Consider the following 18,962-nt stretch of genomic DNA (forward strand, 5'->3'; position numbering starts at 1 on the left):
CAGTTTGATCTACATAGAATGTTACTGCAATGATAAAGTGTGTTCTAATTAACTGACCTTTTCTAGCTTAATTTTTACAGGAGAGCTAAAGGAAAAAATTCTAAAAAAAATATAATTGAAGTGGTAAGATTTTTTATTGGACATAAACTTGTCTAAAGCTTGAGAACATGGAAGTATATTTTAGAATAATCAAGTATAACTTTTAACTATTCTTCTATTTTATCTGCTCTTCATTTTGTTCGAATTTGGCTCTTTCATAATTGAACACATTTTTGTACAACAGTAAATTATTTTTCGAGGGAATAATCCACTATAACAATTAATATATACATATGTATACAATCAAGTTTCGTCTTGTTGTTTCCTTTGCAATTTTAATTTTCTTCTTCGGGTGAAAAACATTTCTGTCGACCACATTCCTACTGTAAGCGCAGTGACACAATTTATCAGAATTATACAGGGTGTATAACTACCAATACTGTCGCGCATTGCACCTACAATAGACGTAGATAAGGAAAAATAGCTCGAAGAAACATCACTGACATGTAACTAATCATATTATTGCATACCAAGCGTTGGACCTGCAGTTAATAATATTATTCCATTTGCAATCATTTGAATTCCCGATGCATTTGGTAATTTCTCAATTGGCACATAATGTGGTATTACTAGATACATGTAGACTGAACGAATTCCTTTAGCAGCTCCTAGTCCAACGGCGGCGAACAGCATAGAAGTGAATTTGTTAATAAACACTATAGCTGCATCAGAATGAAAAACAATTACTAACAAATAGAATTAAAAGTATTATATTAACTATTATTAAATGAAATATAGTATCTCCTTTAGACAGACTATTCGATTAAAAGTATAGTAGTCCCTCGCTATAAATTTATTTCTACAGGGTGTTCAATAGCAGGTGTCAAAAACTTTAAGAAGTAAATTTACTTGAAAAAATAGGAGGAAAATTAAGAATGATAAAATTGCATTTGAGGCTTCGTTTCAAAGTTGTTAAGTGTTGTAAGAACGTCTAAAATTCGCGTGGAATGTGTCTGACTGAGAACTTATTGTACTGACAGCGTATATTAGCGAAGTCAGTAGAATGAGTGTCGAGTCAAACACACTTCAGACGTATTTTAAGTAATTACGTTTCACTTGATTTTTATCTTATTTTATCACATTGTATCACTCCATAAAATTTCTGACATTTGTCGTCGAATACCCTGTATATTCACCATAACTTGGAATTATATAATAAAGTAAATTGCTTTCATTCTTTCAACAAGACAAAAGTACGTCGTCACTACATAAATTAAGTTCGAAAAAATGTGATTGTAACTCTAACAGTTTCCATTGTCCGATTATGTCTATATATATTCAATCTTTAAAATATCTATATTATTTCAGTCTATACTAATGTACTTTAAGAGGGTAATCTGGTTTAGACCGCAAGTGTGATTTACATTTTTTTTTCTTTTGTAAGGTAACACATTTTTGTATCAGATTTTTTCGTATATTTTTCGCCTATATTTAAGAAGTATACACAATTTTTTTAATGTAAAAATATTCAAAATTGTAAAAGATACAGCTGCTTTGGTACAGCCTCTTCTTTTGAAAGTGCCTTAAATGATAACCATTTGGAAAAATGTAGTTTTGAGAAAATCGTGTTTAAAGTATATCTAATACTTTATTAGGCTACTACGCTACAAACGCTACTAACTTCCTTAATTTTGGCAGAAAATATCCATTGGCAGAAATATTGTCACGGGCATATACTTTCAAAAAATAAGCTTAAAAAATAGCCTATTTTAAGTTTCCAGACCAGAATATCCCTTAAAGTAAGAAATGTTCTTAAAACTGTGTTTTCTTTGATCTGTAGTAAAGTATTCAATACATACACATTCTGCCAACTATTAAAAGACACAAACTTAGTAGATACATTATTCTTGGGGGTTGACGAAGCCACTCTCCAAGGAATGGAGCAAGGCTTCTGAAAATGAGATCCACAGTGGCAATGACGCTCATAACGCTTGCGATTTCATTAGTCGATAATTTTATATCTGCTAGGATGAATGGTGTCAACTGAGAAAAATTGAGCTCGGCGAAGGCGGCAATTGATATTCCTAGCATAATGTTTATGTAGATTGGATCTCGCAGTAAGTCCAAATCAAAGGTTTCAGCAATTCTTTTAAATATCTGACTTACAGCTGACTTCTCTTTGCTTTCAGTTCTAGAATAAAAGTGAATTTATTGGAGTTAAAATGCAATTTTGGTTTCTTTAGTATTCTAGTTTCTCTTCCGAAATTCGAAATTTTCATCGCTTGATCTAAATAATATATTTTACAGATATAGTATCATTCCTTCAATTAAAATTTGAATTTTTCTATATTATATATAGACAAAATTAAGAAAAATTTCTTTTGATTGTCATTGTCAAAAAATTATGTAAGTAATATACATACTTTTCGTTGAAATTCGCTTCTTGATTTGATATTGCTTTTGTTTGCTGTTTTTCTAATAATGAATCACTCTCCACTTTGTCTTGTAAATTACGATCGTCCTCTTCTAATTTACACAAATTACTATATTTTGCTGAAGAGTCAGGTATCTCGTTAAAAATTGTCATTTTGCTGCCAAAATTCATTGACTCAGTGCTCTGAACTGAAATAGAAATATTCATTTTTTTTCTAAAGTAAACTTTATAACTTTTTGCGTTTTTCAAGATTCTTATTAACATAAATATGTAATAAGTGATAAATATCACTTTTTATGCAATTTTTCCTAAGTTATATACCTTTAAAAGGATATTATATGTTTTCTCAATTAATTCTTAATTAATTTAAATAAGTGTGTCATCAATTACATTTGTTCCTATTGTTTATCGTCTCGCAGAGTTGTCCAGCGAATAGTATATCTAATCCATATATGCTTCCAATTTCAGCATCATAATCGATACTTGACGTAGTTATTTTTCTGCTCCTTTGCGGCCTATTTAAATCCAACATTGAGTTTGGCAAAATTTCTTGACTTTGGGAATTATTTTTCTCATCTAAAACGAATTACTGGCTTTGTAAAGACAATAATTTATTACTAAATTTGTTCAACTATTTATTACTGCTATATTTTTTACGCCGCAATTCTTACCCACAATTTTATTCTCCATCGTCTCTATACCATTATTTGTAGAGTCAGATTGACTTTTCACAACTTTCGTATGCCACTTGAGTGGTTGAAGCAACATGCTACCTACCAATGAGTGTAAACTGAAAGCTCCGTACAACATAATCGTACCCTAACAACACAACAAAATAACAAACGAAAAAAATAAAATTAAAAAAAGTGAATTTCGAAAAATATAATTTTAGTAATAATTGAGATAATGATAATATCTTGTATTCTCTCATAATGAAATTTAGTAAAGATATTTGAGATAGCCATGATAACAGAGACATGATAGACAAAGATATTAATGATACCTATAAATCTAATCATCGCATGGTCCACATAAAATACGAATGTAGTATAATTTAATGACGAATGAAAAAAAAAAGAAATACCTGAAATCCATAAAGCGAGATTAAGAATGATGTCACTTGTGGTACAATTATAGGACCAAGTCCAACAACTGTCATCGCCAAGGACATCGCTCGTCCACGCTTCGTCGTAAAATAAGAATTTAGAGCGTATGAAAAGGAGGAAAATGTTATAGTCATACCTAGTGCTGTATAAAAAATATAATTTCTCTCCTAAGTGTATGTAAGATATTAAAAGTGTACGAGAACCCAAAAATGTGGGATACTCAATAATAAGGACGGGTCTTGATCTCGAAAGTATCCCGCAATTTGAGAATATGGAAATTCCTGAGGATTTCAAAAAAACCAAATTATATTTCAAGATGACTAATTTGAAATAAAACATTGTATTATTTATTTAGTGTATTATTTTTATTCCGAGCTTTAACTTTTATAATTTGATAATATATAGGATTCGAAAAATAATCCAAAGACCGAAAATCTAAAATAACGATCGTATTCTAAAATTTTTAGGAATCTTGATATATTCTCGAATCGTGATGTTTTCGCGATTTCAACCCGACCTCAAGAAAATTTTAATAATCATAAGACAATTATAATACAGAAATATATTGTTAGGTGAGTAGAGATTTGCAATTATATTTATTGTCAATATATCAATATACTTAATACTTCAGGAGCTGAATCTACACGCTAAAATAAACAAAAAGGTATCATATGAACAAATGTTATATGTATATTTTACTTCTGAAAGAAGAAAATGAGAAAAATGAAAGAAATGTCCACATCGATATACACTAATGCCCACCTTACAATCAGCATCGAGTTGTGTACTCACTCGAAAGTATTAGATGTTCCTCGAGCAGTCTCGAATCCATTTTGTATCCTTTGTCGCAGTTCGTACACATTATTCACTTGTGTGAATGGGTGACAGACGCTTTCGAGCATTTTCTTTAATCATCAATAACTCGAAAAGTAAGATGTGCAGGACATATATTCATATAACATTTCTTATTTATTTTAATGTATAAATTCAGGTCCTGAAGTATTGACATGTATCTCTGAAACACCCTGTATTATGATTCTTATTTCTACTTTTTTTTTTATATTAGGTGAACGATACTTACAAGCAAAAATGCCGTAGAAAATCATGAAAAAGGGAAAAGTTGAAACAAATGCAGTTGCAGTTACTGCAGTAGTATAGAGTAAGCTCCCGAACACAGCCATTTTCCGAAAGCCGAAAATTCGTAATAGTGGACCATTAATCAGACCAATTATTGAACCGAAAGCAAAATTGGAGTTTATAATAATTGTTCCCTGAGTAGCACTGAACCCGAAACGTCGAAAAATATCCTTGAATATTAACCCGAATCCATGCAAAAGGGATATAACTGATATCTGAGAATAATAGATTCATTTTTTAGTAGAATCAAGTATGTGTCAGACTGAAAGCATAAAATTCAGTAAACCCCTGATAGCTGTTACTTTATTGGTTATTTATATCACAATTGAAACATACCCCATTCAAGGCATACCCTAGGACAATCATCCAACCCCATTTTCCATTTGGTGGCACCTTTTTAATATCTTCTTGCGCACTCATGTCGGTTTTTTTTTTATATTACCGTTTATGGGATCCACAATTCTAATTTCTTCTTTCTTTGAATTAAATATTAAATAATACATTCTTCCAACAAGCTGTTTTGCTTGTTGAACAATTATATTTTTATAAACTTGTTTTATTTGATCAGGATTAACTATTTTATCCTGATAGTTGTACAGCACATTTTCACCACTTTTGTCACAAAACTTGTTTTATAAATTATCGTCTTAAAAATAATTTTTATTAAATACTGTTAATGGTATACACAGTTAAATTATGTATAATAACTTTATAAATTTGTTGTAACAAATTAATACAAAATCTGAGTACAATCTAAAGTCACATTGTCACAAGAGTAATTTATGTTCTATTCACGAGAATAGTCTTCTATTCTGATGTAAGACACATATCGAAGTGATCATATTAAACGAATAATCATTACGTTTTATTAAGATAACTAACGCTGTAAAATGTTGGTTAATCTAATCTGAAGTTTTGCCTTCCATCATGCTATATCATCATCGCACATGGCAAGGAAAATTGCAGCATTTGTTGCGAAACAACTGAACAATCATTTTTGTGATAAACTTATAATTACATTGAGCTCATACTATTTGTCCTATTAATCATGAGATAACAGTATGTGTTAATTTTAGGTATGTAAAGAGAAACTAGGAAGAATATAACAGTGCTGATATCCATGTTGATTGAAAAATTATCTATATATAATTTTCATTGCCAGATAAATTTAACTTATCGCTTCTTTACGAATACAATAGGACTAGAATCATTACAACAAAATTATACACATTACACGATAAATGTGTCGTTTTATTTAAATGTAGGATAAATATGGTTTAAGTATAAATAGGGTATTCCTTATATATTTTTTATAATTTAAAGAAATTATTCGTTATTGAAAACGAAATAAGAAATTCTATTAAATTCTTGGACAAGCATTATTTATTCATAGATTCCTTAATAAATAAAAAAAACATTCTATTATCTTCAGGATAAGGATACACATGTATTCCAATAAAATGGTAAATTCTTCCTATTATACGTATAGATCGATCGAGAACATCAGGTTTCTCATAGAAAAGAGACGTCCAAAGTTTAAAAAGAATTAAATTATCGATCAAATATTTACAATAGAATATTTTAAAAAATTGATTTATGCTTTTGATCAAATTTACTTTGCAATAATCGCGAAAATGATACAATGATTAATATTAAATTAAAATTAATATTAGCAACTAAGATTAAAATTAAAATGGAAATGATGTTCTACGTATTTGTAATGTAACATGTAGGATACAATTAACGTATATAGTATCGAACACACAAATAATACAAAAGATTTAATGTATTATACATTAAGTACGTGCATGAAATAAATCAAAATTCAATTCACAATGTACAATCAACATTCATTCACAAAATAATTAAAATATATAATACTATGTGTACACACTCGCAAATGTTTTATCACAAGCAAATGTGAAATATTTACATGTTGGGTAAAATTTAGCTTGCATGTCTTTCACAATTTACATATTAAATACAAATATGATAATTATATAAATCTAGACATTTATTTGTTTGCTCGTCGTCTCCTTTTTTGCTACTTTTCGAGCTTTTCGTTTCGTAAAATAAACCTCGAGTGACCATGAAATTATAATCAAAAGTGTGAAGATGTTCAAAAAATGAAGCATCAACATGTAATTTGATGTAAAATCTCTAATCCACCCGACGATAGGGCCTAATATCAAGGAAACTAACCCAGATGTTAATAATTGTAATCCAGTTGCAGCAGGAAGCCTTGATAAGGGGACATGGCTAGGAATCACGAGAGCCATGAAAATTGTTCGTAAGCCTTTTCCCAGACCCAGCAAAACTGCAATTGCCAAAGCAATTTCGAAGTCTCCTACATGAGCAAGTACTGAAACCAGTAAATTAATATAGATATTACTAACAAAAGGAATAATCTATTAGTAAACAAAGACATTAAATAATAAACGAATTTATATTTTCAATTTCCTTTTTCTTCAGTCATTATTTATTATAATCTTACGAGTAACAAGCTTATGCACATAATATTCTATATAATTTTTTATATAATCTAATTGTAGTGAGTAAAATACAAATTTTATTAAGTCAATTAATGTATCCACAGCTGGCATTTAAACATATTATTAAACATAAAATTGGAGGAAAATACGACAATAAATTTAGGAAATAATAGACAATTACGAACTTCTGTTAAGTAAATGCTATAGTTACGTCAACGAAGAAATTTAATCTTATATATTCGACAATGCAGGAAATTACCATTATTTCAAACAGTATGTTAAGTTTGACTCATAAAATGAAAACAGCATTTATTTACTTCCTAAGATTTATTAATTTAATTATTTAATTAGCGCGCCATAATAAAACCTATTCTGATTCGTTGAGAACTACAGTGAAGTTATGAGTAATTTTTAGGATGGGTAGTTATTGTTGTGCTTAGTTAACCGCAACTTGCAACAAGTATTTATTTACTATCGACGTGCGCGTGTGATTGTTCATAAAACAATTTGATAATAACTTTTAGTCATAGTTTCGATTCTATCGTATTATATTTGTAATATTGTCACTATATCATTTAAAAATTAAAATGTATTTATTATACATGAGTGATTTAGCGAAACATTGAAGTTCTCAATTCTCAAGTAACACCAATGAATATATTAATTGTGAGATTCTTTTGTCTGTTTTTTAAAATAATTTTGAATTTTGAAACAATTGTTTGAGTGCCGAGTTTCTGTGTGTGCTTTACTTCTGGATGGAGCTAATATTGTTTACTTTGACTTAGAATTCAATTGTTTGTTCAATCTTTTGTACGACAAAAATATTTGGTAAGTTACACAAGAGTATGTTTTCTCTTTATTAAAGGTTCTTGCAGTTCTATGATTTCAATAGAAATGTGTGTCAATCCGACCACGTTGAAAAAAGTCACGTTATATTTGAAGTTTTATATTCGATTCGATTATACAATTATCATTTTGCGATCACTTATATTTTACATTCTTATAATCACATTTGTTCAATTCGTTTTACAAAATATTATGGAATCCCTATTTCATATCTCGTATGTTATGATCATTTCAACATTAACCTATAAATTTCGAAAAAAAAAGAATATATAAAGGAGGATGATAAGATTAAAATATGATAGTATTCAAGTACTCTTATCTAATTGCTAATTAATTGAATAATTAAATAATCGTAATTGAATTGTATTGAGTGCAATTGCTTTTAATTAATCAATGTTCTTTTATTCGTTTTTAACAACTGATAAATGTTCAGGTGTTTAAGATACTATTTCATATATAATCAAAATTAATTTTCATGAGCAGCTTTAAAGAAGTATAGTCATAGAACATATATGACAATGGCAGAATAAGCATCTTCAATTAATAGATTTCCACGATATTCGAAGCAAAAATAGATTAAATAAAAAGTAAATTTTACATAAACTATTTATTCAAACGCGTTATTGTTAATTTCATAAGAAAAATCTAGGCACGTAAAATATAGGTAATGTTAAAAGGAAATTACATCCAAGATTCATAGATAAACAAGTCGCGTAGTCTTAAAATGTTGTATGTTTTTATGTTCTTCGTTCCTATCTGTAATGTTTATATTTGCTTCGCATTTTTGTAATGTACAAATTCTTATGAGACCTTGCTTGTCCTCTGCCGCCACCTAGCAGTCCTTCGGTAGAATTCCGAATAGAGACAAAAAAATGCCATTCGTTTGGTGGCAGTCGAGGAGGTCGGATGCTTAAGACACCTCATAAATATTAAGGTATGTGTCATTTATCTATCAACGTGACATCGTTATACTCTCATTTGTTTTCTAGTATTACTTATATCTAACGTTAATAGACTTTTTATTAGAAGTTTATTTGATATCTTTAAAACCATGTAACTGGCCTTTTGGCCCCTTCTCTATTGTACATCTCCTATCAACTAACAGTTTTTAGATCGAATTATGATTTTTTGCAATATATTTTGAGTTCAACTGTAATTTAATTACGATAAATCTGTATGTTCATTTAAATATATTTGTTTTATATTAGGTTTTCTTTTCTGTTACAGATTGTTAACTGAAATCCAAAAGAATTGGCGCCAAAGTAAAACGACGCCATGACACTTTACGATCAATTTAAACGAATGTTCGCGATGAAAAGGTTAAACTTGGATTTGAGGAACACAAGAAATGGTAACATTTACGTATATCTATTATTATTGTTTTTTATTGTACTTTTATTGAATTGACCTCGATCATATGGATTTTTATAATCGTTCAGTATTAAGATGAAAGAAAAGGTCAACGCAAAACTTTTTCGTCTTTTTGATTTCGATTTTACAATTTTAACCAAAATGGCGATTATTAGGCTTCAACAAATGATTGAGATTACTTACATTTTATTGTGTGTTTGGTCATGACAACGTATTTTTTGCAATCTTTTAGAAAAAGATGTAAAATTTGTTCATACTTTAAATATTTTTATCAATTTATATTTTTGAAACTATTGAATGTGCATTTACGAACGGTTTGCAATGTAAATTTGAACGAAATAGAAAAATTACGTAGTTAAATGTGCTTTATAAGCACCAATAGCAAACAAACTTTAGTTTTTGTAATGAGTTTTTCAAATTTATGAAATAACGGACAAATATTTCACATTATATAATTTAAAAAGTTTTTTTATTTGCTTATATTTTTAATAACGAAAGCATTGAATATAACATTTCAGAATGCAAATAATTATTCATGAGTATTTCGTCATTGACATTTACAGTCTAATAATATATTATTTATATATTTATAATCATAGTCTTTGCAATAACAAACTGAGAAATGAAGTCTAGTTTTTCAAAGAAAAACAATTTAATACAAAACAGAAATATTGAAAAATTAAAGTTCTTGAATTTATCGTTACTGCTTTTTTAATTAATAAAATATTTTTCCAGCAAATTTGTCGACTACGCGCAATGTAGTCATAGAGTCAGTGAGTTAGTGCGTAGAAACATTTGTTTTGAATTTGAAGAGCAAGTCGGCTCATTATTTAGTGTTCGTTCAGTTGTCACAATCACGCGAAATTTAAAACAGTGTTCCGAGTATGTTATGAAAAATTTTAGAGTTCCGCGAAACTTTGATGCCAAAGTAGAGTCAGTGTTGTTCGACACCTAATAATTTTCGGTCATATGTGTAATTTTTTTCTTTTTACTTCTTTTATTGGCAACGAAATTGTGTGTCGGTATGTTAGAGTCAATGAAGCTGAGTTCCAGTGTTAGCGATTTCGGGCGCCGGAACGTGAAGAATAATGTAAGTATTATTCTATTATATCAGAATTTTAAACAAAATTTGGAAATTGAAATATGTATTTTAGAGATTACAATTTCGAATTTTGAAAATTTGACTACTCAAACATTGCTTAATTTGAATATTTGAGCATTTGTATACTTGGACGTTTGAATACTTGAACATTTGAACACTTGGATGTTCGAACGTTTAAATGTTCGAATGTTTGAATATTTGAATGTTTGAATGTTTGAATGTTTGAATGTTTGAATGTTTGAATGTTCGAATGTTCGAATGTTTATTTGAATGTTTGAACATTTCAGTGTTCGAACACTGGATAATTTGAGCTGACTTTTTAATATTTGGGTACTATTTCGTTCATTTCAGACCAGCAGACACCCCCTGGATAATTCGTCGAGCTGCCATCATTCCGTGGGTGTTAAGGTAACGCATTGTATTTATAGTTTCTCTGGTCACGCAATCATGTTGTAGGACTCAAATGTCCGAAGCGACATGAGTTGAGTACTGGTTGTATTTCATTTAATTGACTTGTGAGCATATATAATTAATTGTTTAGACTCAAGTTAGTGTTTCCTCCGTTTTAATACTTCCAATGTTTATCATAATAAATTAAATAAGCTTATTATATCGGTGATATACTAGCTAATATGTTCGTATCTACTACCTCTGACAAAAAGTTTTCGATCAAACATAATAATTTGAAATTATTTAAAAATGTTCTAATTTCTGAAATGTAAAATACGTATGAATATGAAACATAAAGAAATATTATACATGTGAGCTAGGTATGGTAGTATTTTACATTATCAAAAACTATATTTTTAACTAACTTCGTATTGTTGCGTTTGATCGAAAACTTTTTACCATGCGTAGTACTATAAGGTATTACAAGATATAAAATTTATTAACTTACCAACACGACCACATGCTAATCCACCAATGCCAACAAGGAAGAAAGTCCTGTTATCCCAACCGATAAAGTCGGCTATGAAAGGAATTAACAATCTGGTAGCCACGTCCACGCCTGCGAGAATTGACATTACAGTTGCGACTTGAAATTTAGAGAATCCATATTCGCTCAAAATGAACGGTGTCATGAGGGAAAAATTCAATTCTGCGAATTGGGCAAACGTAATGCCTAGCATCAAATTCACATAAACTGCATCTCGGAGAAGGTCTAAATCGAAAAAAATAACCACAGCTTCAAAGATAGATTTCTTTGTGGTTTCTCCAGTGGTATCTTCCTGAAAAAATTATATTTTTTTTAGTGACTCTTTTTGTATTACTTACTAATGGCTACATTTTATAGCGTTAGTAAAAAACAAACAATTTGTCTCTATTCTTCATTTAACAAAATTTTCTATTTTCTATTCCACAATATAATTTTGTCTTCTTGCTTACTTGTTTCATCAGTTGATCAGTCTCAACTTCGTCACGTGATTTTTTATTGCAATCAGGTTCTGTGCACTGTTCGCAATCTTCATTATGTTCGCAAGACTCATTAACAATAATCAGAGGAAAATTAGGCGTCTGATAACTCGAAATTTTTCTTCGAATACTTTCTGTTTCGCTGTATTGTCTACAAATAATTATTAATAGTTTTTATATTAATTCCTGTAGTATAAAACGTATAATTATAAATAGAAATCGTTTGACGATGAATAGTGAATATTTACCTTGAAAGATTTCTTATCGACGGACCTCTACTAGTGAGACTCGATTGTCTGCTTAGCGATGGCGTTCTGTTCGAGACTTTTGGCAAACTTTCTCTTCTTGATGTCTTGGACGCCAAAGATAGGCTCGAAGTATCTTTTCTAGAAAACCTGTGTTACATTTCTTTTTGAATCTTCCAAAAGCATGAACTTTACTTCCTAAATATTAATTATTCTTTAATTGTTCTTTTTCAATCAACAAGCATACAAATTATTTTAGCGCTTTCAGATTTACCCGTTATTAATTTAACTGTTTTATATTTAAATACGAGTCAAATATTTTCTCATTCAAATACCAATTTTAAACAAAACAATTTAAAACATTTGGGTTCTGTTTATAAAGCCAATGAACTAATTTATGTATCTAATATATTATTCTATCATATGTTACTGTAAACCAGTGCTTCTCACACTTACCAGCCATCATTGGCTCTTGACATCATAAGGGAAGTCGGTCCCAAAACGTCTATACCGGAAGCACCATCTTCTTCATCATCATAGTACAGATACTGGCTTCCAAATTTTTCTCTCATAAGATTTAAAGTAGTGTTACTGTTTTGGATATTCTCATCGATATTTTCCAATGATTTACTTTGAAAAGTACTTTTCTGAATTTTATCAGATTTCTCTGTTAACATCTAGAAATAATTTATTTATTTATAATATTGCTGTCTATACACGAGGGTGTATTTATCATTTAAATACAATTGAATTTCTTAACGTAGAACGAATGTGTTCGATAGCAGGTTTCAAAAATTTTACATACTTAAGTCTACATGATAAACTAGCACGTAAATCAAGAATAACTAAATTGCATTTGGATTTCCATTTTAGAGTTATTAACTCTGCGAATGGGATGTGTCTGATTTAGGAATCATTCTACTGCCTGCGTACAGTATGGTAGAATTAATTTCAACAGGTGGCTCAGGGTCACTCAGCCCCTCACGCGCTTTTCTGGTGGAACAGAGGAGTGAGCTTACTCCCACCAGAAAGGCGCGTGAGGGGCTGAGTGACCCTGAGCCGCCTGTTGAAATTAAATCTACCATGGTTAGGTCAAAAATAGCGAAGTCAGTAGAATAAATCTTAAGTCAAAGACACTTCCCGCATATTTTAAAGGTTTTCAGGGTTTTTAAAGGTTTTTAAAGCAATTAAGACCTCAGAAATGAAGTTTAAAACGCAGTTTCGTCTGTCTTTATTTTTATCTTGTTTTAGCGTGTAGAATAATCCCTTAAAATTTCTGACACTTGCTGTCGAACACCTTGTACGTATAGTACAATCACGTTAAAGAATTAATGTAGTTTTATTTCGCTAATGTTCAAAATATGCTACTATTTATATTGTAATTCAGACTATACCTTCTGTGTTGATAACTTTTCAAATCCTGCATCTGGTGCGCCATTTACTACGATTGTATCCTCTTTCTTTTTCAAATGTTGAGAAACAGGTTGCAAAAGAAGAGCACATGCTACAGCATTGAAAGCAAATGCACCAAAAATGAGAACTGTACCTTCCACGCCATATATTGGCATCAAAAAGGTGATTACCTAAAAATTAATGCAGCTGTTAAACGTTTCAATCATTCAAACGAAAAGAAATTACTTCGAATTTATTACAATCTTTAGATGTACATATACATCGCTATTAATTATTTGCACAAAAGATATTAATTAGCTTCATTTGATTTAACATTACATGTGGCAGTATGATAGGACCCATGCCCGTGCAAGTCCAACTGAATGCTGTTGCCCTTCTTCTGTTCTTCTTGAAATAAGTGTTTAACGCTAAAGAATTTGAAGACATCGTGATACCGATTCCAATGCCTAAAATTGAAAACTTAAATATTAAATCCATCGTTAGCATCTACCTTTTAAGTATCGATATCTTAAGATAATTTGTATCGTGTCTTGGTGTTTATGTTTCTTATTAGTTTGAGATTAGCGGTTCTTGAAAATGTTCACAAACGTTCTATGATTACGCGATATTAATTTTATTTGTGACTCACCGTATAGAATCGAGAAGAAAATTATGGTAGTGGTCAAAGTCTTTGTTGTTGATGACATCGTGATCGATATAGCGCAAATAAGAGCGCCTACGAAGGCTATCTGTCTAAAACTGAATTTCTTAAACAGTGGACCATTGGCTAATCCTATGAAATACAAAAAATTATTAATAATGTTAGAAATATTTTAAAAATTGATATTAGATACATTATTTATTATTATATAGTAAACTGAAAAAAATAATGCCCATTAACAGTTTGCAAGTGATGATCGATGTATCTGTGAAAAATTGAGTTTTTGTGCAGTAACATGTATTACTTTTACTACATATTATGTCCAGTGATAAACTTGTTTAATATAAGGTAAATTAGTTTTTACCTATAACTGTCCATAAAAGATATTGATAAAATACTTCTGCAGATAAATGGAACACTTTTTCTTGTTATTCTTTTTCCATTTCGTAATTCATATATAGTGGAATGTACAGACCCTTCAAGTATTATGTATAACATACTTCCATATGTAAATATGTGTATACCTCTTAAAGCACCTGGTGATAGACAACATGTCACTCACTGTTGCATAGTAAAGCAGTGTTCGAGAGTATCCTCAGGATTTATCCAATATACATACGTAAATAAATTTTTCAACATAATGTTTAGTTTTTAATTTTTGTTTATACTTTACAATAATCGTTTGGATTGTAATTTTCAATGATATACATTATACTATGTGACGCTACGTGATAAAGTAGTATTTAAAGATTATAAAACAGATAAATAATAAGCATATATAAAATTCATTATAGAATTGCGTAAAATTATTTAGGATTATATAGATAAGATAATCTACTTGGGCTATTACCATCGACGAAATCTCATCGATGCTACTATTTTATATTTCAATGGAAAGTATTTTATGTTTCACATGATTCACTCTTATATCATTTTGATGCATCACAGGAATCGTTGTATTCAAATCAAAATAGTAGCCACATGCGTTAGTTTATATCATAATATTATTGAATAGTGCGATAATTAATTTGTTGAGATAAACTTGGGATTTATTTTATTATCATGTGTTATCTGTTACTTTCATTAGTAACAGTTTCGTTATCGGTTTCATGTGTTATCCGTAATTGAGCATGACTTAATAAAAAATGTAGTTACGTACATTAAAATAATTTCGAGTATGATTTCAAGTATAATGTCGAGTATGATTTCGCGTATGAATGACAAAGAAATTACTTACCAATGCAAGAAGTGACTGCAGAATTTATATTTATTACAGTTGTCGTTTGCGATGAATTAATTCCCAATTCCGCAAATCTGTCTTTAAATATCAGACCAAAGGATTGCAATATCGGGAATATACAAAACTGAAAATATTTAGGAATATTTAAATTCATTTTTAATACTTCCAAAAACATGAAAGTAAATACAATTTATAAAAGTATTTTTAGAATAGTTTTCTTTAATTTCAATTCTAGATCTATAATTTCTTTTTAAAACAATTTTTTTCAAATTTTCTACTTGCATTAAAATACAAGATCCATTTTAAATCGTGAAATTATGAGTAATTATGATTACACGTATATTGAGCAAGATGATTAGTTATCGAGTTACTTCTCACAAGATTTCCTTGTATAAATACATACGCATGTATTTGTTTTGCTTGTGAAATACACAAGAAAATAAAATTCAAAAAATTGTTTTTAATTAACTTGAATAATTTCGTTTCAACATTTAAAATTAGTTTAAACTCACATTAGACAGTCCAGCAGCTATCACGATAATCCAACCCCATCCCCCATCAGGGGGATCAAAATTATCACTCGAATTTTGGGCATTTCCTACTTTCTTCGTTATTTGTTTCTCCTTTTCTTCATTTTTTATGCCATTTTGCTTGACAGACATGATCAACTTTCATTAACCGATTTTCAGGAAACTTTGCACAGTAGTTCAAAAACTCAACTTCAAATTTAACCTTTCACATTAGTTGACAAATCTCTTATTTAAACTGTCTCAGTAAACTCACAGCACAGTTATTTCCTCTATCACCATCACTCAACTTTCGAACTTAGAATGCATAAAAATTTACTTTTAATTCAACATTGAAATACGTTTAACAAACACTGAACGAAAACACAAAATAAAATTAGTTTATTCCTTACTTTACTCCTGTATATTCCACGTTCGGTTTGTTTATCACACTACCTTTGTTACGTAACAGAAGAATAATCGCTTTTTCAAATTCAGAAGTAAGAAAATGCACCGCTTATGACTCAAAGAATGTTTAAATGTATGAGCACTTGCATAAGGCGGGACAACTGATTGTAATGTTATATTGCACAAGTAACACGTTTCGAATGAAAAGAAAAGGAAAAAAAAATCGCGAATGCAGGAGTATCGTAAAATATTAGCTTGTTGGCTTTGACAGAGCAGACCTGGCCGAGCGGTGTTAACGGCCACCACGTGAAGTGATAAACTGGCGGCGTGTCTACTGTTAGGAATCAAGACGTGTGTCGTGTATCACACCTCGGGAATACGTTGACTCATGGCGACTGAGATTAACGATTGGCAATATTTCGTAGCTTCCTCATGAGTCGCGGGTGTAACATTAACCAATGTTTCTGCCAGTGCCTAGTTTTCCTTATGCTACATGTGGTCTATAATTCAAAGATTTGTTCACAAATTTTGGAATTTGTACAAAACTTTTCTCGTACTTTTTATTAATAATGAAATTCTCAGACTTAGTGATACTTATCAATTGATTGTCATTTCATTGTCAGCTTAATCAGTTCGAACTTATTTATCTCAACAGGTGTGAAGTACTTCGTTGACGAAATTATATAGGTATCTAAACGCCAAGTGTTTTTACAAATTTAGATTTTATGAATACCTTCAAGAAACGGTGTTTAGATCAAGATATGTTTGACCTTTTAAATACGATAATGCAGTTTTTGCTAAGAAGATATATTTTAGTTTTGCATAAATGTACAAGCATCCATAGCTAAGTGAACCATTCATTTGTCAAATTGATAAACTCCACAAAACAACGATATTGATATTTATTTGACATTTAAAAAGTGAAGCATCAATCAAGTGCTTTAGCACTAAAATTAAGAAAAAGAAAGTGGTGCTAATCTTTGGCTCTCTTTAATAAACTTTGGCCTATGGACGGCTCAAATATAAAGAAAAGTGATACTTATATTATAATTTAAATATGCAAAAAAATTATTTATTTTTACTAGCAAATTTTTTCATGGAACCATGCAAAGTATTTAAGAAAAAAAGTGTTCGGTATAATAGAATTTAATAGTAACTCAATTGAGGCCTATGTTTGTGGTATATGTGTATTAAACATTTTTTGCGTCTATCATTTCTTTTTTTATTCTCATTGATAAGTAATCACACCTACTATTTACTCAAGGATTGAAGCAGATACTCATGATCACCTGCAATGCTATTTACTAGAACCCTTTATGACCCCTTGTCCCTCTGTACGCGTCTTATTTCATTTCTATTTTTCATGCACATGACAGGGAAACTAAATTAGCGGAAATCGTCAGTCAAGTTTGAATTTACCCTTTTTACTTTTTTCTGTACAAGATGATGCAAAAAAATGTATTAAAATATTTTGAACATACTGATAAAAGTGGACAAAAAGTGTTTAGTCAATATAGGCTAATTTCTAAATGACTCTCAAATAAGATAAGATGAGATTAAGTTAAATGTTTATTGTGAGACTTTTGACTGAACTTTTAAAGTTTTTAACGAGAAATTTTGAAGGACTTTTAATCTTTCTCGTATACGGCCGTTTCTATGTTAAAAAAATTATTAAAATCATTCGGATTTTTCAAACTTATATCTTCAAAAGTGTGAATCAGTCGCACAATTTTTTTGTACGTATATATTGTACAAAATATGTATGTTACATAAAACAAAAATATCGAATTGAGATTTGCAAAGAAAAGAATAAATTTAAAAATTACAAATTGGCTTACAGATTAATTTAACTAAAATTCAACACTTTTTGTCGACTTTTCTAAATTATCTGTTCATAAAGTTTTCAATCCATTTTCAAGAAATGAAGTTCAAACGAAAGATTTAAAATTAGCTGCAACCTCGAAGCTTATAATGATTACTAACAATTGCGCAATTGGTAATTTTTTTTGAAAGACATTATCGTTTCGTATCACATTAATGATCTCTAAACACGTACTTACGTGCCTATATTACGCGAAGTAAATACTGATAGTACCTAAATAAACTTTGTATTAAACAGTGTTTAAATGGAAAAGGAGTCAGAGTAATATTAATGTTATCGTACTCGCGTGTCTACGTCTTATCAGCTTTTAAGTACTGATTAGGATAGGTCACTTCACGATTATGTGAATATCGATCCAATCGTTTGATATTTTAGAAAATAAATCCAAATCCTAGATTTAAGTAATAATTACGTAATTCGAATGTTTAAAATTTTATAGATACTTGCAAATGTAAAACTACAATAGATTAGAAATTTCCGATATTTTAATAACGCTTGTATAAACTTAATACATAGTTCCATTAATGGTTCTATTATAACTTTATATGTATACAATACGTATTAACACCAAATGTATATTTTTTATGCCGTAAAAATATTCGTGTACTAACGAAACATACGAGTTTTTAAATTAACGAGATAATGAAAGTAGTATAATATAATGAAATAATGAAAAAAATTTTAAATA

At 29.7% G+C, this 18,962-nt stretch overlaps 2 protein-coding genes across 2 annotated transcripts; both read right to left on the minus strand.

Moving 5' to 3' along the window:
* Positions 1-342: 342 nt before the first annotated feature.
* LOC143180050 (uncharacterized) lies at positions 343-5,136 on the minus strand. Its single transcript, XM_076379576.1, has 9 exons — positions 5,053-5,136; positions 4,661-4,931; positions 3,558-3,721; positions 3,145-3,292; positions 2,864-3,049; positions 2,463-2,661; positions 1,899-2,230; positions 570-761; positions 343-494 (listed from the first exon to the last, which is right to left on the minus strand). The coding sequence occupies exons 1-9, from the start codon at positions 5,134-5,136 to the stop codon at positions 343-345; spliced, it is 1,728 nt and encodes a 575-aa protein (XP_076235691.1).
* Positions 5,137-6,234: 1,098 nt separating this feature from the next.
* On the minus strand, positions 6,235-16,251 carry LOC143180576 (uncharacterized). Its single transcript, XM_076380398.1, has 10 exons — positions 15,991-16,251; positions 15,476-15,602; positions 14,227-14,370; positions 13,917-14,044; positions 13,580-13,768; positions 12,642-12,862; positions 12,189-12,335; positions 11,914-12,091; positions 11,426-11,756; positions 6,235-7,078 (listed from the first exon to the last, which is right to left on the minus strand). The coding sequence occupies exons 1-10, from the start codon at positions 16,138-16,140 to the stop codon at positions 6,723-6,725; spliced, it is 1,971 nt and encodes a 656-aa protein (XP_076236513.1). The 5' UTR covers positions 16,141-16,251; the 3' UTR covers positions 6,235-6,722.
* Positions 16,252-18,962: the final 2,711 nt, after the last annotated feature.

This window comes from Calliopsis andreniformis, chromosome 6 (genome assembly GCF_051401765.1).
Source record: "Calliopsis andreniformis isolate RMS-2024a chromosome 6, iyCalAndr_principal, whole genome shotgun sequence".
NCBI classification, from domain to species: Eukaryota; Metazoa; Arthropoda; class Insecta; order Hymenoptera; family Andrenidae; genus Calliopsis; species Calliopsis andreniformis.

What these genes read in the sequence shown, in the direction of transcription:
- LOC143180576 (XM_076380398.1), bottom strand. Translation starts at nt 16,140, where the DNA reads ATGTCTGTCAAGCAAAATGGCATAAAAAATGAAGAAAAGGAGAAACAA. An exon ending in TTTCTTCTCGATTCTATACG is followed by an intron (nt 14,045 to 14,226) that starts GTGAGTCACAAA and finishes TTTCAATTTTAG; the next exon opens with GCATTGGAATCGGTATCACG. An exon ending in ATTAGCATGTGGTCGTGTTG is followed by an intron (nt 7,079 to 11,425) that starts GTAAGTTAATAA and finishes TACTGGTTTCAG; the next exon opens with TACTTGCTCATGTAGGAGAC.
- LOC143180050 (XM_076379576.1), bottom strand. Translation starts at nt 5,136, where the DNA reads ATGAGTGCGCAAGAAGATATTAAAAAGGTGCCACCAAATGGAAAATGG. An exon ending in TAGGGTATGCCTTGAATGGG is followed by an intron (nt 4,932 to 5,052) that starts GTATGTTTCAAT and finishes TATTATTCTCAG; the next exon opens with ATATCAGTTATATCCCTTTT. An exon ending in TTTCTACGGCATTTTTGCTT is followed by an intron (nt 3,722 to 4,660) that starts GTAAGTATCGTT and finishes TTTTTTATACAG; the next exon opens with CACTAGGTATGACTATAACA.